The sequence below is a fragment of the Trachemys scripta genome, chromosome 10 (assembly GCF_013100865.1).
Source record: "Trachemys scripta elegans isolate TJP31775 chromosome 10, CAS_Tse_1.0, whole genome shotgun sequence".
Lineage (NCBI taxonomy): Eukaryota > Metazoa > Chordata > Testudines > Emydidae > Trachemys > Trachemys scripta.
In genome coordinates, this window is record NC_048307.1 from 51114085 (window position 1) to 51129465 (window position 15381).

A 15381-nucleotide genomic window follows, 5' to 3' on the forward strand; every position below is an offset into this window, starting at 1 on the left:
TGCAGGCTGCCAGCCCCTGCCCTGTCTCCAGCCAACCCCTGCTGAACCCCTTTGCCCAAAACCAGCCCCACACTCCTCTGTCTGCAGCCAACCCGTGGCCCTGCCTGAAGCCAGCCAGCCCCGCACTCCTCTGTCTCCAGCCCTGCCAACCCCCCCGCCCCAAGCCAGCCAGCCCCTGCCACACTCCCCTGCCCTGCCTGCAGCCAGCCCCACACCCCTTGCCTTGAGCTAGCCCTGCCCCATGCCCCTGTCTGCAGCTGGCCCCATGTCCACTGGTGACCTGCAGTTCCCAGGACAGTAACCCTAAACACCTGCTTCAATGTGGGGGGCAGGAAGCAGCTGGGACCTGCACATGTGCAGACCCTAGGGTGACCACACAGCAAGTGTGAAAAATCAGGACAGGGGGTGGGGGGGTAATAGGAGCCTATATAAGAAAAAGACCCAAAAATCAGGACATCTGGTCACCCTAGCACACCCCCAGGGAATGATAGGGACCCACACATGTGAAACAGAGCTCAGTTCTAGATCAGGCCCATCTTTTTAAAAAAGAACTTTAGGTAGAGTTAACATACATCTGTATTTTCCCAGACATGTCAGGCTTTTTGGGTCTTAAATCGCTTCCCAGGAAAATATGTATGTATGGTAACCCTATTGGTACAACAAATACATACTGTGGAACATCCCTTAAATCAGAACTTTTTATAGGGAACAGTTTGTTAAAATTTTGGCAGCTCATCACTGGCCACATGCTTTTATGTAAACAGCAGCTGTATGGTAACCTCTAGTGCCACCTCAGGTCTTGCTAATTCTCTATACAAATACCCTTGGACCGAGCTGTATACTACTAAAAACACAACAAGCCCTATCAGCTGCATTAATAAAAACAGCTAGCTACTTTGAACTTAAACCTGACTGCTGTCATTCTGTGCTTGTAAAATTATGTATGAGGCCCTGCACATTGCTGTTAATTTACTACTGATTTCAATGAAATTTGAAAAGCTCAGCTACAGGAAGCATCCACTTTTCCATTCAGCAGTAGCCTGTAAATCCTACACTGATTTAGGCCTTGGCTACACTTACCAGCTAGTTCGACGGCTGGAAATCGAAGTTCTGGGTTCGACTTATCGCGTCTAGTCTGGACGCGATAAGTCGAACCCGGAAGTGCTTGCCGTCGACTGCGGTACTCCAGCTCGGCGAGAGGAGTACCGCGGAGTCGACGGGGGAGCCTGCCTGCCGCGTGTGGACCAAGGTAAGTTCGAACTAAGGTACTTCGACTTCAGCTACGTTATTCACGTAGCTGAAGTTGCGTACCTTAGTTCGAATTGGGGCGGGTAGTGTAGACCAAGCCTAAGATAATAGAGCTCTCATGTAGCTACAAACTGCTAATGGATTGTAGTTACAGTGAATATGAACAGTCTCTACTACTCAGAAAAATAACTGACAAGTGCTGATAGCCCCTGTGCATTTAATCTGAATACAGTCTGGGCTTTTAGAACCAAGGGATTCTGAATAGGGATTTGTTTGATATGATTCCCCCTTCAGAAAACTAAGTACTACTTCATTATAGGCTGCTGTAATCGGAAACAGTCCTAGCTTTGAGAGTGTCACTGAGCTAAGGAAGGACCTAAAACACAGGATAGGGAAACATCATCTACCTGAGGCTGGCACAGTAACACTAACATTTTACAGTTAATTATTTTAACTTGGTGCTGGAATAAAATCTAAAGAGATCACTATGCCAGGCCGGCTACTATAGTTACTCTACAGACTAAAGGAAGAGAACAGATCTTAAGGTGGAAGAGTAAATTTGACAGTATGGGGAGAAAAAAAAATAGGTACCTATTGAAAATACAGCACCTAAGTTCCCTTGGCCTGTTAGGGCAAGTAACAGATAAACCTAATTTCTCCACTCCCTCTAAAGGTACTGTGAATTACAGAAGGGATTGGGGGATGTCTCAGGGCCTTGACTCACTGAGGCAGGAGAGTGGAGGAAGTAGGGTCTTGTACTTGATTTGTGGAAAAGAGAAAGCTGAGTTCTGGCTATAATGCCTCCTGTGGGTACTTATTGTGGTGGAAGTAGTCTTTTTTCCAATTTAGCTCATCATTTTGTAAAGTGTTTCAGCTAAACTGACATCACTTACCAGACTAAGTGTATTCATCACAAGGAATTATATTAGTAAAAAGCTTTTCCTAGTAGACTAACTTTAAGGCATAGTATGCCTTATCTTATTTGAGTTTTTGCTACTCAACCATACTTATGGTAGGTGGTAAGACAGGCAGACCAAGCTGGTGTGCAAGTAAATGATTAATGAAAAGCTTGTTTTGTGTAGCAGTATGTTTGCCCAGAATCCATTATACTTCTGGAAATTGCTGAGGCAGTAGAAAAATAGTATTATACTAAACAGTCTAATGGCTTATTTAAACTAAACCTTAAAGCCCTAGCCTGAACTGCACAGCAACAGAGGGAGAGATTTAGTTCTGAGATTGGCTGCTGGACAAAGACAGCCTCAGCTCAACATTTGGTTCTGGGCTGGCATACGGAACAAACATTTATAGACTCTTATAACAGGCTTAATGATGAAAGGAGCATAAGATTGTACTTTTCAGATAGATTTCTGCTTGGACCGAAGATGGTTTTTATTGTAGGAAACAAACTAACTTTACCATATGAAAAAATATTTACATAAGACACTAAGCTGGTATTGCAAGAGTCTTACATAAATAGTACTGTTGAAGTCACTCTGCTTCTTGAGTGGTACTTCACTAAAGCTGTGGACCTTTATAGCAACTTAGATATGCACAGTCAATTTTCTCAGCTGCATAACTAGGAAATGCTAAGTTACATATAAAGACTACGAATACTTAAATATGAATTGGTTACAAACATATGGGCAACACAGCAACTCAATTTGCTGAAGACAAAAAAAAGAGGTAGTGGCTATTAAAGCCATGCAGTTTTCATTGTGAAAATTTACATTCCAGATGACTCATCCATTCCATGTCATTTTAAGAGGTCTGGCATTGCACTCCTGTTCTGGGGCCTTCATCTTCTTCATATACTTCTCTACTATTACGGCAAGTTTGCTCTTTTGGATCAAACTCTGTAAGTTCTACCTGATCCATGTCCTCTGTAATCATGACTTCTTCTCGTGGAGGAAGCAAAGCTTCCAATATAGGCAGTTTCTCCCTGGGAAGCCACTGATGCTCTGGAAACATGACCTACAAATAAAAATGTTTTCCCTGTAAGTAATTCCTTGCCTTAAATATTCCATTAAATATGAAGGTGAAGAAGAAGCAGTGAACTTACCATAAACTGTATAATTAAATAACCTTTGTCCAGTGGAGACTTGTAGATAGGCATCCCTTCATTAAGGATACATTTTAGATCACCATGCTTTATCACTTCACCTGCCCACAAAGAGGGATCTGGAATCAGTATACATTTTGGTATCTTTACATTTGGGTTTACAGCCATAAAAGCAAAGCTTTGTAACAGGAAACAATCCTGGGTTTATGAATTTCTCTTCACCATTGCTGTGAAAGCCCATACAAACACAAGGGACAGCTGACTGTACACAAAGTGTAATGAAAAAAATGAAGTCTGTTCTCCGATCTTAAAAGTAACCCTTAAAGAACAGTAGGTGAAAAATCCAAGGGGGAGAGTTTAAGTTGGTTTCCCTTTCTGGGATTTTCTTGCAGAAAAGTGTTTTAGCTCCACATGGAGTCAGGAGCTTCCTGGTTCTTTACTCCAATTTTTAACTTCATAAATGTTTGACTCCCATTTTAGTTTTGGCAAAATTATAAAGCAATCAAAACCAGGATCTTATACTGGAAAGTGTCAAGCAACCTCACCTACAGGCAGTGCTATCTGCTCCACCTGTAATAAAGGAAGCCAACAAGTTGGAGTTTGAAATAGAATGGGAGCAAGAACTGTAACAGAAGTAACTCAATCAAATCAGGGTTGACTGATTTCTAAAATCCCATTCCTGTAACAAATTCAGTGGAACCTTAAACGGTGAAGTGTGACTTTTGCCAACTAACAAGGAATTTCTAAAAGAACAAGCATAACTTTGAAAGCCTACCTGGTCTAGAAGTTACAATAAGGACTCTATTATCCAGTGTTTCAATGGTCCGTTTGAAGCCACATAAAGACTCAGTGAGGTGAATTTTCATTTTCATAATTAAATCATGTCCTCGCCTCTGAAAGACACTATGATCCTTCTGATCCAGTACAATTATAACATCACCAGGTTCCAGGTCAGGTTCCTGATCACCTTCTCCATGAAATACCAACTTTTGCCCATCTTTCATACCTATAAAAGGTAATTTAAATTAATAGGCTTACTCTATACCTGTTTTGTTAGATACATATATTGTAACATGTTTTAAGAGCTCATTAGAACTTTAACACAACTCAATTTCTGGGACAAATCTGTATACTTCAAAGATTTACACTAAATTTGAGATTGAGCTACTATTTTAAGTATTCTTACCTTTATCAATGTGAACTTCTATGATCTTTTTCTCTCTGACAACTTTACATCCATTGCAGTTGTCACATCTGTCCTTTGGGTTTATTCGTTCACCTTGGCCTTTGCATTCTGAGCACATAGTTTGAATTTGCTGTACCATGCCAGGTCCAATCTGCTGAACAAGAACCTGCATTCCTCTTCCTTTGCACATGGGGCATTTTTCTATTGCTCCTTTCTTTCCACCATATCCTTGAGGCAGAAAGAAAATCTAAGGTCAACACCTATGGGAAAGCTGTTCATTCAATACTATTCTGGAATAAGATTGCTTGAACCCTAGTTCTAAGCATTAGAATTACCAAATTCACATTCTGAATTTAGTTCACACTCTCCCTCCCCATCCCCCCTTCCAAGTGTTACTGTATGTTAAATCAGACACATTTGGCACATTCCCAATTGCGCACACTTCATTTCACCCTCCCTTCACATTTCAGCAATTTTCAATGAATGATCAGGGTATCTATCATGTCTTGGAAATGGAGCCATTTGGCATTCCAGCAGCATTCTAAAACAAAGCTGTCTGCTAGAATTTTACATAACTGTCTACTGTCTTAACACTTCAAGATTTATGCTAGTCAACAAGACCAGACAATTATGTAAGCATATGATGTTTAATGGACATATAAAAGAAGATTTTAAGAACATACATGGTTGGTTGTTTAATGTTCTAGATAAATGACCATCTTAACATCCTGTATCTTAATTTTATTATTGCTTGCTCCTTAGGGAACTAAGAAATCTAGGTTCTGTTCACTAATATACAATAAGGCCACAGTTTTATTTGAAAGGAATGGCCTTATTCGTGGGTAAGTATAGTGTAAAAAAGGTTTTCAGACCCTTTCATTGATGGCTAGGTGCCATGACAATGATGGGTTCTACAGAGATTCATGTAGCCACTCAGTGCTTCTTTCCCTTTGTCTGTACTTTAAAAAGCTGAATTTTATATGATCCACATTACTGAAGTTCATACCTTTACACTTCTCACAGATTACATTCTTTTGTAGTGCCAACTTCCTTGTAACTCCATTATACAAGTCTTCAAGAGAGACACTCAATTGATGCACAACATTCTTGCCTTCAAGGAAAAGAATTTAGAAATATTAAAGGCCAATACCAACATTATTAATAGCAATTTCTTATTACAGGGTCTCTAAGCAGACTACTTGTTAGTATGTGTTCAGTCTAACTGAGGAATCTGTTTGTTACAAATTTTAAAAGCCAAATTCAACCCTGGTGTAAGCAAATGCAACTCTTGTTAGCTTCCACTGAGTTGCATCCACTTACATGCAAACTTAATTTGGCCATAAATTAGGCAGCCATTATTAACCTCATTTTGTAGATTAACTGAGACAGCAAGACATTATAGGGACATTGTCAACATGCGATCATGTCAGTTTAGAAGCACTTTAATACTAGACCTGCCTTCATGTTCCCTCATCAGTTTGTGGCATAATTTAAAAAAGTTTCTCTCCCCTATTACTAAACCCATAAAAAATGGGGGATAGGCAAAGACAGTAAAGCCAACTACAGGAACTCCTCACTTAACGTTGTAGTTATGTTCCTGAAAAATGCGACTTTAAGCGAAACGATGTTAAGTGAATCCAATTTCCCCATAAGAATCAATGTAAATGAGGGGGTTAGGTTCCAGGGAAAATATATATATAGTTAGTTTAGTTAGTCTTTTCCCTGGTGAAAAAAATTTCCCTGGAATGAACGCGCGTGCGCACACACACAGACACTCTCTCTCTAAGTTTTAAACAGACAATTTAATACTGTACACAGTGATGATGATTGTGAAGCTTGGTTGAGGTGGAGGATTCAGAGGGTGGGATATTTCCCAGGGAATGCCTTACTACTAAATGAACTAGCAATTGACTGAGCCTTCAAGGATTAACTCTCACAATGCTCTACAAGGCAGCAGGAAAGGAGGGAGGGCAGACAGAGACACACACCCTATGTGTGAGAGGAAAAATGCTCATTTCCCCTTTAAGTAGCTGACCCCAGGCTTAAGTACACTGCCTTGTTAATTAAATCAGCTTGCTGAGACCTGAGAGGGCAGCTACTGCCTAGAAGCTCCCTCCCTCCCTTGTGTGTCCCCCCTGCTCTATGGAAGATGGGGTAAGTGGGGTGCAGGAGCAGGGGGGAATACCCTGACATTTCCCCTCCTCCCCCCGTACAGCAAGCAGGAGTCTCTGGGAGCAGCTCCAAGGCAGAGGGCAGGAGCAGCACATGGCAGTGAGGGGAGGGACAGCTGCTGCACAGGGAACTTAGGGGAGTGGGGAGCTGATGGTCCACCCTGGTTCCAACCACCCACCAGCTAGCTGCAACGGGCTGCTCTTCCTGCAAGCAGTGGACAAAACAGGTGGCTGCCAAACAGACGTTAGCAGGGAGCATTTCACAACTTTAAACGAGCATGTTTCCGAATTGATCAGCAACTGAATATCGAAACAACATTAACCGGGACGACTTTAAGTGAGGAGTTACTGTATACAGAAAGTGCCATCAAAAGCACACAAGAATTCTTAGTTTTTAAATTTTATTCCCCTTACCCCTTCCAATCTTTTGTTTGTAGTGTTAGATGTTACATGTAACACTTTGAAGTGTTATTTTCAAGTTCATAGTACCCTGTTAAGCAATTTGTCCAAGGTGTACCACAGTATCAGCAAGTCAGTTGCAGACCTAGAAATAGGTCCGGACTCCCATGCCTGTTCTAGCCACTAAATTGTCTTTCTCCTCTATATTATCCACGTCCCACTTACATAACCTAACCATGTCACTGATTTTTTTTTAGTATCAGCTACATGTTAGAAAATTATTTCTATAATCAACAGATCAGCTCATACTTTACATGACCTATGCTGTTTCTAATAACAATATCCACACTAGATGCATTTTAATAAAAATAGCAATACTGCAGCACAGTTAGGTGTCTTACGCACTAGTGCATGTTAAGTTTCTACAACTTCTCTTTAGAGCTATGTACCTCTTCTCTCTCTATTCATTCGGCCTCCACCACCAAAGAACATGTCAAAGATGTCCATGGGTGAAGAGAAGTTGCTGCCACCCAAGCCTCCTTCTTTAATAGCCTGCTCCCCACCCTGGTCATAGATGTCCCTTTTCTTTGGGTCCGACAGAACTTCATAAGCCTGGGATATGAGCTTAAACTAAAAAAAGAGAAAGAGAAAAGCTCTGAGCAACTATGACCAATGGCAAGAATAATCTACAAGTGAATCTCAAGAAAATTTGAACTGCAACAAGATTTTTCTGTAGTACTTGTAACCTTTTGTAGCAGAAAGCACTGTCAACAGAAAGTTGGTTTAAAATGTACAGATACTACCTGTGTTTTTGCAACGTTTTCCCCGACACATATTAAGTGATTTCTATGTTGCACAAAGAGATGGTGAATACATACATGTTACAACAAACTCACATCAAGCCTTCTCAAATGTTTGCCACCTACAGCTATACATTCTGTTTGGGTGTTATTTCCTTCCATTACAGTTTTATCACAGAAGACTGAAGTACTGGCCTTTGATAACTACTTCACTCACCACTGACCTGCAACAACAGCAATGAAGGATTTTATATCCAGTTAAACCTGCAGGATTTAACCCTAATATTCTGGTCAAATTAAACTTAACCACCCTTTTTTTATGAGAAAAGAAAGAGGTGCTTCATTGACATTAAGTGGTCAGAAAGTCAGTTTTATGTCTTGTCTAGAAGTGGACATATCCCTTGGTTTCAAGGGAGCTTTTATTATATGAATCCAGACTTAAGTTCTCCTATTACTATGCAACAAGCTGAAGACAAAATGATGAACCATTTTTAAGCTTTTTTCTAGTGACCTGACTCTCATGTCAGTTCTTTTGACTATGAATTTTATGATCTGTGTTCCTCATGATCTGCTGTATGTCACCTGCAGTTCTTTTCCCCTGACCAAGACTCCACTGTAAGGCAGCTAGCATTCCTAAGTAAAGAGGCTAATCTTGCATTCTTTTTGATATGAGGTTAATTTCTTAAGAGAAATGACTGTCTACACTGTTCCCGAAAGGGTTTTTAATAGCTATGGAGCCAGAGGTGTTAGATTATAATGGTATATGCATTAATAAAATGGCAAAATTCCAAAAATGGAAGACACAGCAGACCACATTACAGTAGTTACATGCTAGACCCTACTATTTCAATTTTTGTTCTGCACACTGCTCTTTAAGACTAGAGATACTGATTTCACTTATGCCCTTTGTTAAAGCCATTTCCAGAAGCTTCACTAAATTCATAAGCCTGCTATTCAGAGTACAGCTAGTTTTCTGAGCATGTAACTATACTGCTCTTGTCATCTTATCAGATGATGTTTGAGAATTTCCTTCTGCCCATCCACAAAAAAGTTAATTAATGAATTCCACATGGAGAGCTGACATGGCTCCCTCTGGACAATTAAGTCACACATCTCCATTGTCTTTTTTTTGCTGTTGCCATCACAAGCACAGCTCCACCAATTGTAACAGTAGTATAGTACAGCAATACTGGTAGCAGCTGCCAGTGTTTTAAGTATCATACCATCTAGCACTGCACGGCAGTGATTAAAGTGCTCATAGCAGTCATTTGAGTCTTGTTTACAGCAGAACTAACACTGATGAACTGAATTTCTTAGCAACAGGATGCACCAACAATTCCCATAAATCAGAAGAGACTGTGTAGTAACAACAGTGGTGTCAATCTACTTCTTCCACAAGCTTGTGATAGCTGAGATAGCAATCCTCCCCCCCTTAAAGTTTATGAAAGCGTATGAGATTATATGCTCCAAAGACATTAGCAAAAAAGTTACGTCTCAAAAGAGTCTGGAAAATGTATTATGCTTAATTGGGAATACCCTTTACTGCAATAAGAACACTACATTCATTCATTAAATACAGAACAGAGATAATAGAAGAGAACCAGAACTAAATAATCCTTTGCTCTTGTCAGGGTGGATAAAAATCAATGATTTAAAAAAAAAAAATCGGATTTTTTTGATAAAATGCTTTTCGAGGAAAAAACTATCTTTTTTAATTAAGAGACATAGATCTCATCGTGGAATAGGATTATAAATTCTAATTCTGCAATATGAGACAATATATTCATGTAATGTTTAAGAAAAGTTTTGTAAATTAATTCCAATTGTTCATGGATTCCAATTCTGCAATTTCTCATTGGAGTCTTTTTTTGAATTTTTTTTGTTGGAGTATTGCGACTTTGAGGTCTGTCATTGAGTGAAAAGGGAGGTTGAAGTGTTCTCCGACTGGTTTTTGAATGTTATAATTCTTGACGTCTGATTTGTGTCCATTTATTCTTTTGCATAGAGACTGTCTTGTTTAGCCATGCCACTCAATTACAGACCTCAAAGTCTCAATACTCCAACAAATAACCTTCAAAAACAGACTCCAACGAGAAACTGCAGAATTGGAATTAATTTGCAAACTGGACACCATTAAATCAGGCTTGAATAAAGACTGGGAGTGGATGGGTCATTACAGAAATTAAAAACTATTTCCCCATGCTAATCCCCCCACCTCCTTACTCACACCTTCTTAACTGTTGGAAATGGGCCAACCTGATCATCACTAAGAAGTTTTATTTTCTCCTGCTGATAATAGCCTACCTTAATTGATTACTCTTGTTATAGTTATAGGCAACATCCTTTTTTCATGTTCTCTGTGTATATACATCTTCCTACTATATTTTCCACTGCATGCATCCGATGAAGTGGGTTTTATAGCCCACAAAAGCTTATGCTCAAATAAATTTGTTAGTCTCTAAGGTGCCACAAGTACTCCTCGTTCATTTTGCCAATATTTTAAGTTTCTCATGTTGACCTGGCTAACATAGTCGATTTAATTTTGTTTTAAATATTTCATGTAACTATTTTAGTTAAAAACAATTTTAACAAAAACAACCCTGATTTTAAAAAAAGTGAATGTTTAACTAAATTCAAAAATTCATGTTTGTTTTGTTAAAATACTCTGTTTGCTGTTGAAGAAAAAATCCAGAATACATGATGTTATTGTTTTAGTTAACAATTTAAATGTCTGTTTGGTGATGTTCTCCTTCTAATACAGCACGGCAAGAAAATCTTCCAAATATTAATGTTGAACTGGAGATAGTTCACCTCCCAATGACTTCATAAATATCTGCTTCAATTACCTTTGGTAAATGAAATAACCAAACAACCATTCATTTTCTGATATAGCTGTAAAACTAATCTGAAAAGTTTTTAAAATAAATCACTGTAAAAATGTATAGCCTGTACCTTCTGAAAATGAAACCTACATCTATCTCTGAGTTGTGAAGAATATATATTAAGGTTATAACAACCAACAAGAATGCATTTTTATGTAGAAATCCATGATTAAATTGAGTCTTCCTGACTAGTGATTTAATTCAAATCCATTCTGGCACTTGCAGAAAGCATCTGCTATTTACAAGGACAATGGTCACTCATCTGCACATGGCTAAATATAACTAACTTGCTTTTCAAGGACCAGTCTTGATACCCAATTGCTCTTCTTTTGATACCATAGACATCAAGATACTGGACAGTTGAACCATTTGTTTAAAATGTAACTGGCATCATTCATGTGACTCAAGGCCAAGCCCTAGACACAGCCAAGTAGATGGTCCTGTGGAAAGGTTTTCATGTAGAAATGCAGAACCAGGTTATAAAGTTAGTTTTCATGTGAGCACAACCGTTTTGTCCATCCTAGAAGCTTGCCGACAGCAGCATTTGTTATGCCGAAACTGAAACATATTTTTCAAAAGAGCTTTTTAATTACAACTGGCTTTTCTGAACACAGCGTCGGAGGGGAGGCAGTCCCCACGCTGCAAAGCCTCACCAGCTGGACCACCAGCAGCCACGCAAGTCCCTTTGCAGCCGGCGGGCTGAGGGGTCCGTCCCTGACCCCGCTGGCTGCTAGGGCAGAAGTGACAGCACCTCCAACACCAAGGCTCCGGCCGCCCGGCGAGCCAGGGGTAAGCAAAGCGCTCCCCGCGCGGCAGGTGCTTCCCCGCCTTAGCAGGGTCTCTCTAGCCGGGCCCTAGACTGATCAGTGAGACTTTACACCCCGCCTCCGGCTCTGCGAGGCCCGGAGAGCCACTGGGCAGGGGCCCGAGGGGTTCACAGCCTGTCGCAGGGCGCCCCCCGCGCAGCCCGTTGAAGCGAAGTGGCGCCCTAACGCGTGCCCGCCCAGAGCCGGGCGCGCGCCCTCACGTACCCGCTCGCCCTCGCTGGGGTTCTTGTCGGGGTGATACTTCAGCGCCAGCTTGCGGTACGCGCGCTTGATCTCCTCCGAGGAGGCGCCGGGCTTCACCTGCAGGATGTCGTAGTATCCCGTCTCCTTCACCATGGTGCCCTGGGCGGGAGAGCGACACCAGCGTTAAACGGGGGCTGCGGGCCGGGGACCAGCGCCCCCGACACGGCGCTGCCTGGCCCGGCCAGGGACCAGCCCCCACCCCGACTGGACGCCGGCACGGCGTTGCCTGGCGCCGAGCTGGGGACGGCCGGGCAGCTGTCGCCCAGGGCAAACAGGACGCCGGCCGGGAGGCGAATGGCTCCCTCAAGTCAGGCACCGGCTTATCCTTCCAGCCCCCAGCAGACCTGCCCTGTGGGCATCCCTGATCGCCGCCGCGCCGCACCGCGCCGCGCCTCCCCCCGGGACCGGCCGCTCTTACCGCTATCACACTCACGAGCCCCCCCGCACGTAACCGATTTAGTGCTAGTTCGTAGCGCAGCGCGCGACCGGCTCCGCGGCTTTTATAGCGGCAGCGCCGAACCTTCTGGAATGACGCCACCCTATGTCACAGCTCTGGAACGGTCTAGAATTCCCGCGCGTGACATCACCGCCCAGCCCTTGTAGTAGGAGGAGCCGGGGCGGGCTTTGCAGGATCCGCCTGCTGTTACTAGGCAACCGCTGCTACTACCGGCGCTTACGGTACTAAAAGGGACTTACCTGCGCCCCCTACCCAGATACACCGCACAGCCAACCCTCTTCCCCAGATAAACCCCCCACAAGCCAATCTCCGCCCCTCCCAGCCTAGACTGACCACGAGAGTCACTCCGGTACTTACACAGTCCCAGCACTTGCTTGCGCACCACACCCCCTGCTAAGCCACTTCCAGGGCTGTCCTGCCCACAAGACAGCCCAGCCTCCCCTCCACCTGAGACATCCCCACCTGCCTCTTCCTTCTACCTGCCCTACCCCTCCCAGATAAGATGCTCCTGTCACACCTCACACACCCTACTGCTACACACACACACACCTCACACACCCTACTGCTACACACACACACACCTCACATACCCTACTGCTCTACACCCTCCACACCCACCCACCTACCTCCAGGAAGCACTCCACACCGAAGGGAACTCTTCCATGAGATATTCCTTGCTCTTCACATCAGAAGAAACTGACTCTTTCTGACAAACCCATGCCCAGTACTCTCCACATTTCCTTCCCTGAGACACCCCAGGTTGCCCTCCTACCTGAAAAAAAAAACACCTCCAGCATCACAATGCCCTCTGCATTGCCACAATGTCCTGCTAATCCCTCAGTCCACAACACAACACAACCCCAATGCCACCCTACCCCAGACACACACTGCCATTCCTCCAATATGCTTCCTCACCCACATGTAACTCCCCACTGAGACACCTTTAGGTCACCCCCCCCAAAGACACACCTGTCATTCCCCCCTCCAAAACCTCCTAGGCCTCAATGCAAAACACAACCACTGCTGCTTCCCTATGAATCACTTTACACCCTTTTCTGAGACAACCCCTGGGGTGTTCCCCTGAACACACCCACGCTGCCTTTTTCATGACTTATCCACATCATTGAGGTACTCCTCTGCATTCCTCCCAGTGCCCCCTGAGGCTTCTTCCCTGCCCTCCCATGTCACCTACCCCCTCAAGTCATTATACCACTGCCCTGACATTCACCTCTCATACTGCCAGAAGTACATCTCCCACCTGCCACATCAATACCCCATTTCTGTCACTATCCCACTTCCACCCACTGCATTGTCCATCCACCTCTAACCTCACCATCTCACCTATGTCCACTACATCACCTCCCCTCTGACATCACTCTCATTTCTACCACTCTTCTGTGCCTCAGTTTTGTGATCTGTTTTGTGACTCGCTTTCTTCTGGCATCCATCCCTGAAAACTGGGTCGCACACTTCTCACTTGTAAATCCCAACACTGAACGATGAGCTGCACTATTTATAGGTTAGCTGCAGAGGAAGGAACCCTGAAGTGGAAAAACTATGTCCAATTCCAAAGTTTCACCATTCAACAGTGAACTGTTCCTAGAGCAGTAATGGATGGAAAAAGAAGAGGTGAGCATGCAAAAAGGAGAGATGGGTGGGGATGGGAGGGAGCTACCCCTTAAAAACACAATTTAAAAGAAAAGATACTGTGCACAAGACAGAATTTTGATCCAGGAACAAAATAATAAAAATAAAGATGAAGTTAATGGTTGCACAAAGCACATGGAATGTCTAATAAAAAATTCTCCTGATAATAATCCCAATATACAGGGCCGTCCTTAGCCATAGGCAGAACAGGCAACCGCCTAGGGCACCACGCTACCTGGGGGCACCGCTCTGCCCGGAGACCGAACAGACGGGAAGCAGTGGAGCATTTAACAGCAGGCTGCTGGGTCCTAGAGAGAGCCGAATGCAGCACAGTCTGAGGGAGGGGATTGGCTGCTGGGGTCTCTGGGAAGGGAAGGGGAGGGGTGGGGGAAGGAACTCACCTGTGAGTGTGACTCTTTCCCCCGGCGTGAGGTGAGGCAGGCTCGGCAGCTCTGGCATCAGTATCCTTTGTTGTCCCCAGGGCCGGCTCCAGGTTTTCTGCCTCCCCAAGCGGAAAAAAAAAAAAAAAAAAAGCCGCGGCAGCACGATTGCGCCATTCCACTCTTTGTGGCCGCGGCAGCACGATTGCGCCATTCCACTCTTTGGTGGCAATTGGGTGGCAGGTCCTTCGCTCCGAGAGGGACTGAGGGACCTGCCACCGAATTACTGCGCTGCAGACCCAGACGTGCCGCCTCGATAGCGGCTGGAGTGCCGCCCTTTGGTATTGACAGCCTCAAGAACCTGTTTCTTTAGCTGGTGCCTGGAGCCGGCCCTGTTTCCCACTTATTCTGTAGCTACATCTGTCATGCTTCCCCACTCCTGCACAATTCTGCAGTGCAATTTCCTTTGTTCCCTTTGCTTTTATCCATAATGGCTGTTCAGTAAAACCACTTTTCCCTGGCTGATGGAATTGATCTGCAAAGGGATTTATTAAATGCAGCATTTGTCAGAGCTGTTTTTTAAAAGATATTTAAACCCACTTGCTTTACTCAAAGGGAATATTTGTGCTTAGGCTTGTGCATCCAGTGTGCCTTCTTGGTGGCTAGTAAGAGGTAATAAGATCACAATTATTCCTTTGAGGTCATGGATTAGTCCAGGAAAGGAGAGACAAATTGGCCCATGCTAGGAGATTCCCTATGCATCTACCAGAGGGGGGAAAAGAAGAGATGGAGGGCAGGGAATAAGTCAGTTCAGCCTGCTTATGGAGCTACAGCAATAACTGCAGTTGTGTATCCAGTTGTGTATCCCCACTCTATCACTGAATTGTTTTCTTCCTAACCAGGAGTCAGATTCTATTCTATTCATGTTCTTAAAACAATGCCCATCCCTGACTTATGTGAGCCCTGGGGCCTTGACAATTTGTCCCTTATATGGACTAACCTCATTCCTTGGATTTAAGCAAGTTATGTTAAATGATCACATTAATTTACATTTTGATAAAACAGCCAAAGTTTTATGGGTG

General features: G+C 43.5%; 1 protein-coding gene across 2 annotated transcripts; it reads right to left on the minus strand.

Annotated features, from left to right (window-relative positions):
* Positions 1–2600: 2600 nt before the first annotated feature.
* Positions 2601–14414, minus strand: DNAJA4 (DnaJ heat shock protein family (Hsp40) member A4). 2 transcript variants are annotated; one of them, XM_034783029.1, is made up of 8 exons: positions 12234–12385; positions 11777–11914; positions 7513–7693; positions 5500–5604; positions 4494–4721; positions 4083–4313; positions 3308–3408; positions 2601–3219 (listed from the first exon to the last, which is right to left on the minus strand). In XM_034783029.1, exons 2-8 carry the CDS (start codon positions 11906–11908, stop codon positions 3007–3009), a joined length of 1191 nt encoding a protein of 396 aa, XP_034638920.1. In that variant the 5' UTR covers positions 11909–11914; positions 12234–12385; the 3' UTR covers positions 2601–3006. The 2 variants fall into 2 exon arrangements, with proteins under 2 accessions (XP_034638920.1, XP_034638921.1); XM_034783030.1 differs by lacking the exons at positions 7513–7693; positions 12234–12385 and adding an exon at positions 14321–14414.
* Between the last annotated feature and the right edge of the window lie 967 nt (positions 14415–15381).

Coding starts and splice junctions, on each gene's coding strand:
- DNAJA4 (XM_034783029.1), bottom strand. CDS start 11,908: ATGGTGAAGGAGACGGGATACTACGACATCCTGCAGGTGAAGCCCGGC. Junction 4,722..5,499: donor AATCTGTGAGAAGTGTAAAG/GTATGAACTTCA, acceptor TTCTGCCTCAAG/GATATGGTGGAAAGAAAGGA. Junction 4,314..4,493: donor AGAAGTTCACATTGATAAAG/GTAAGAATACTT, acceptor TACCTTTTATAG/GTATGAAAGATGGGCAAAAG.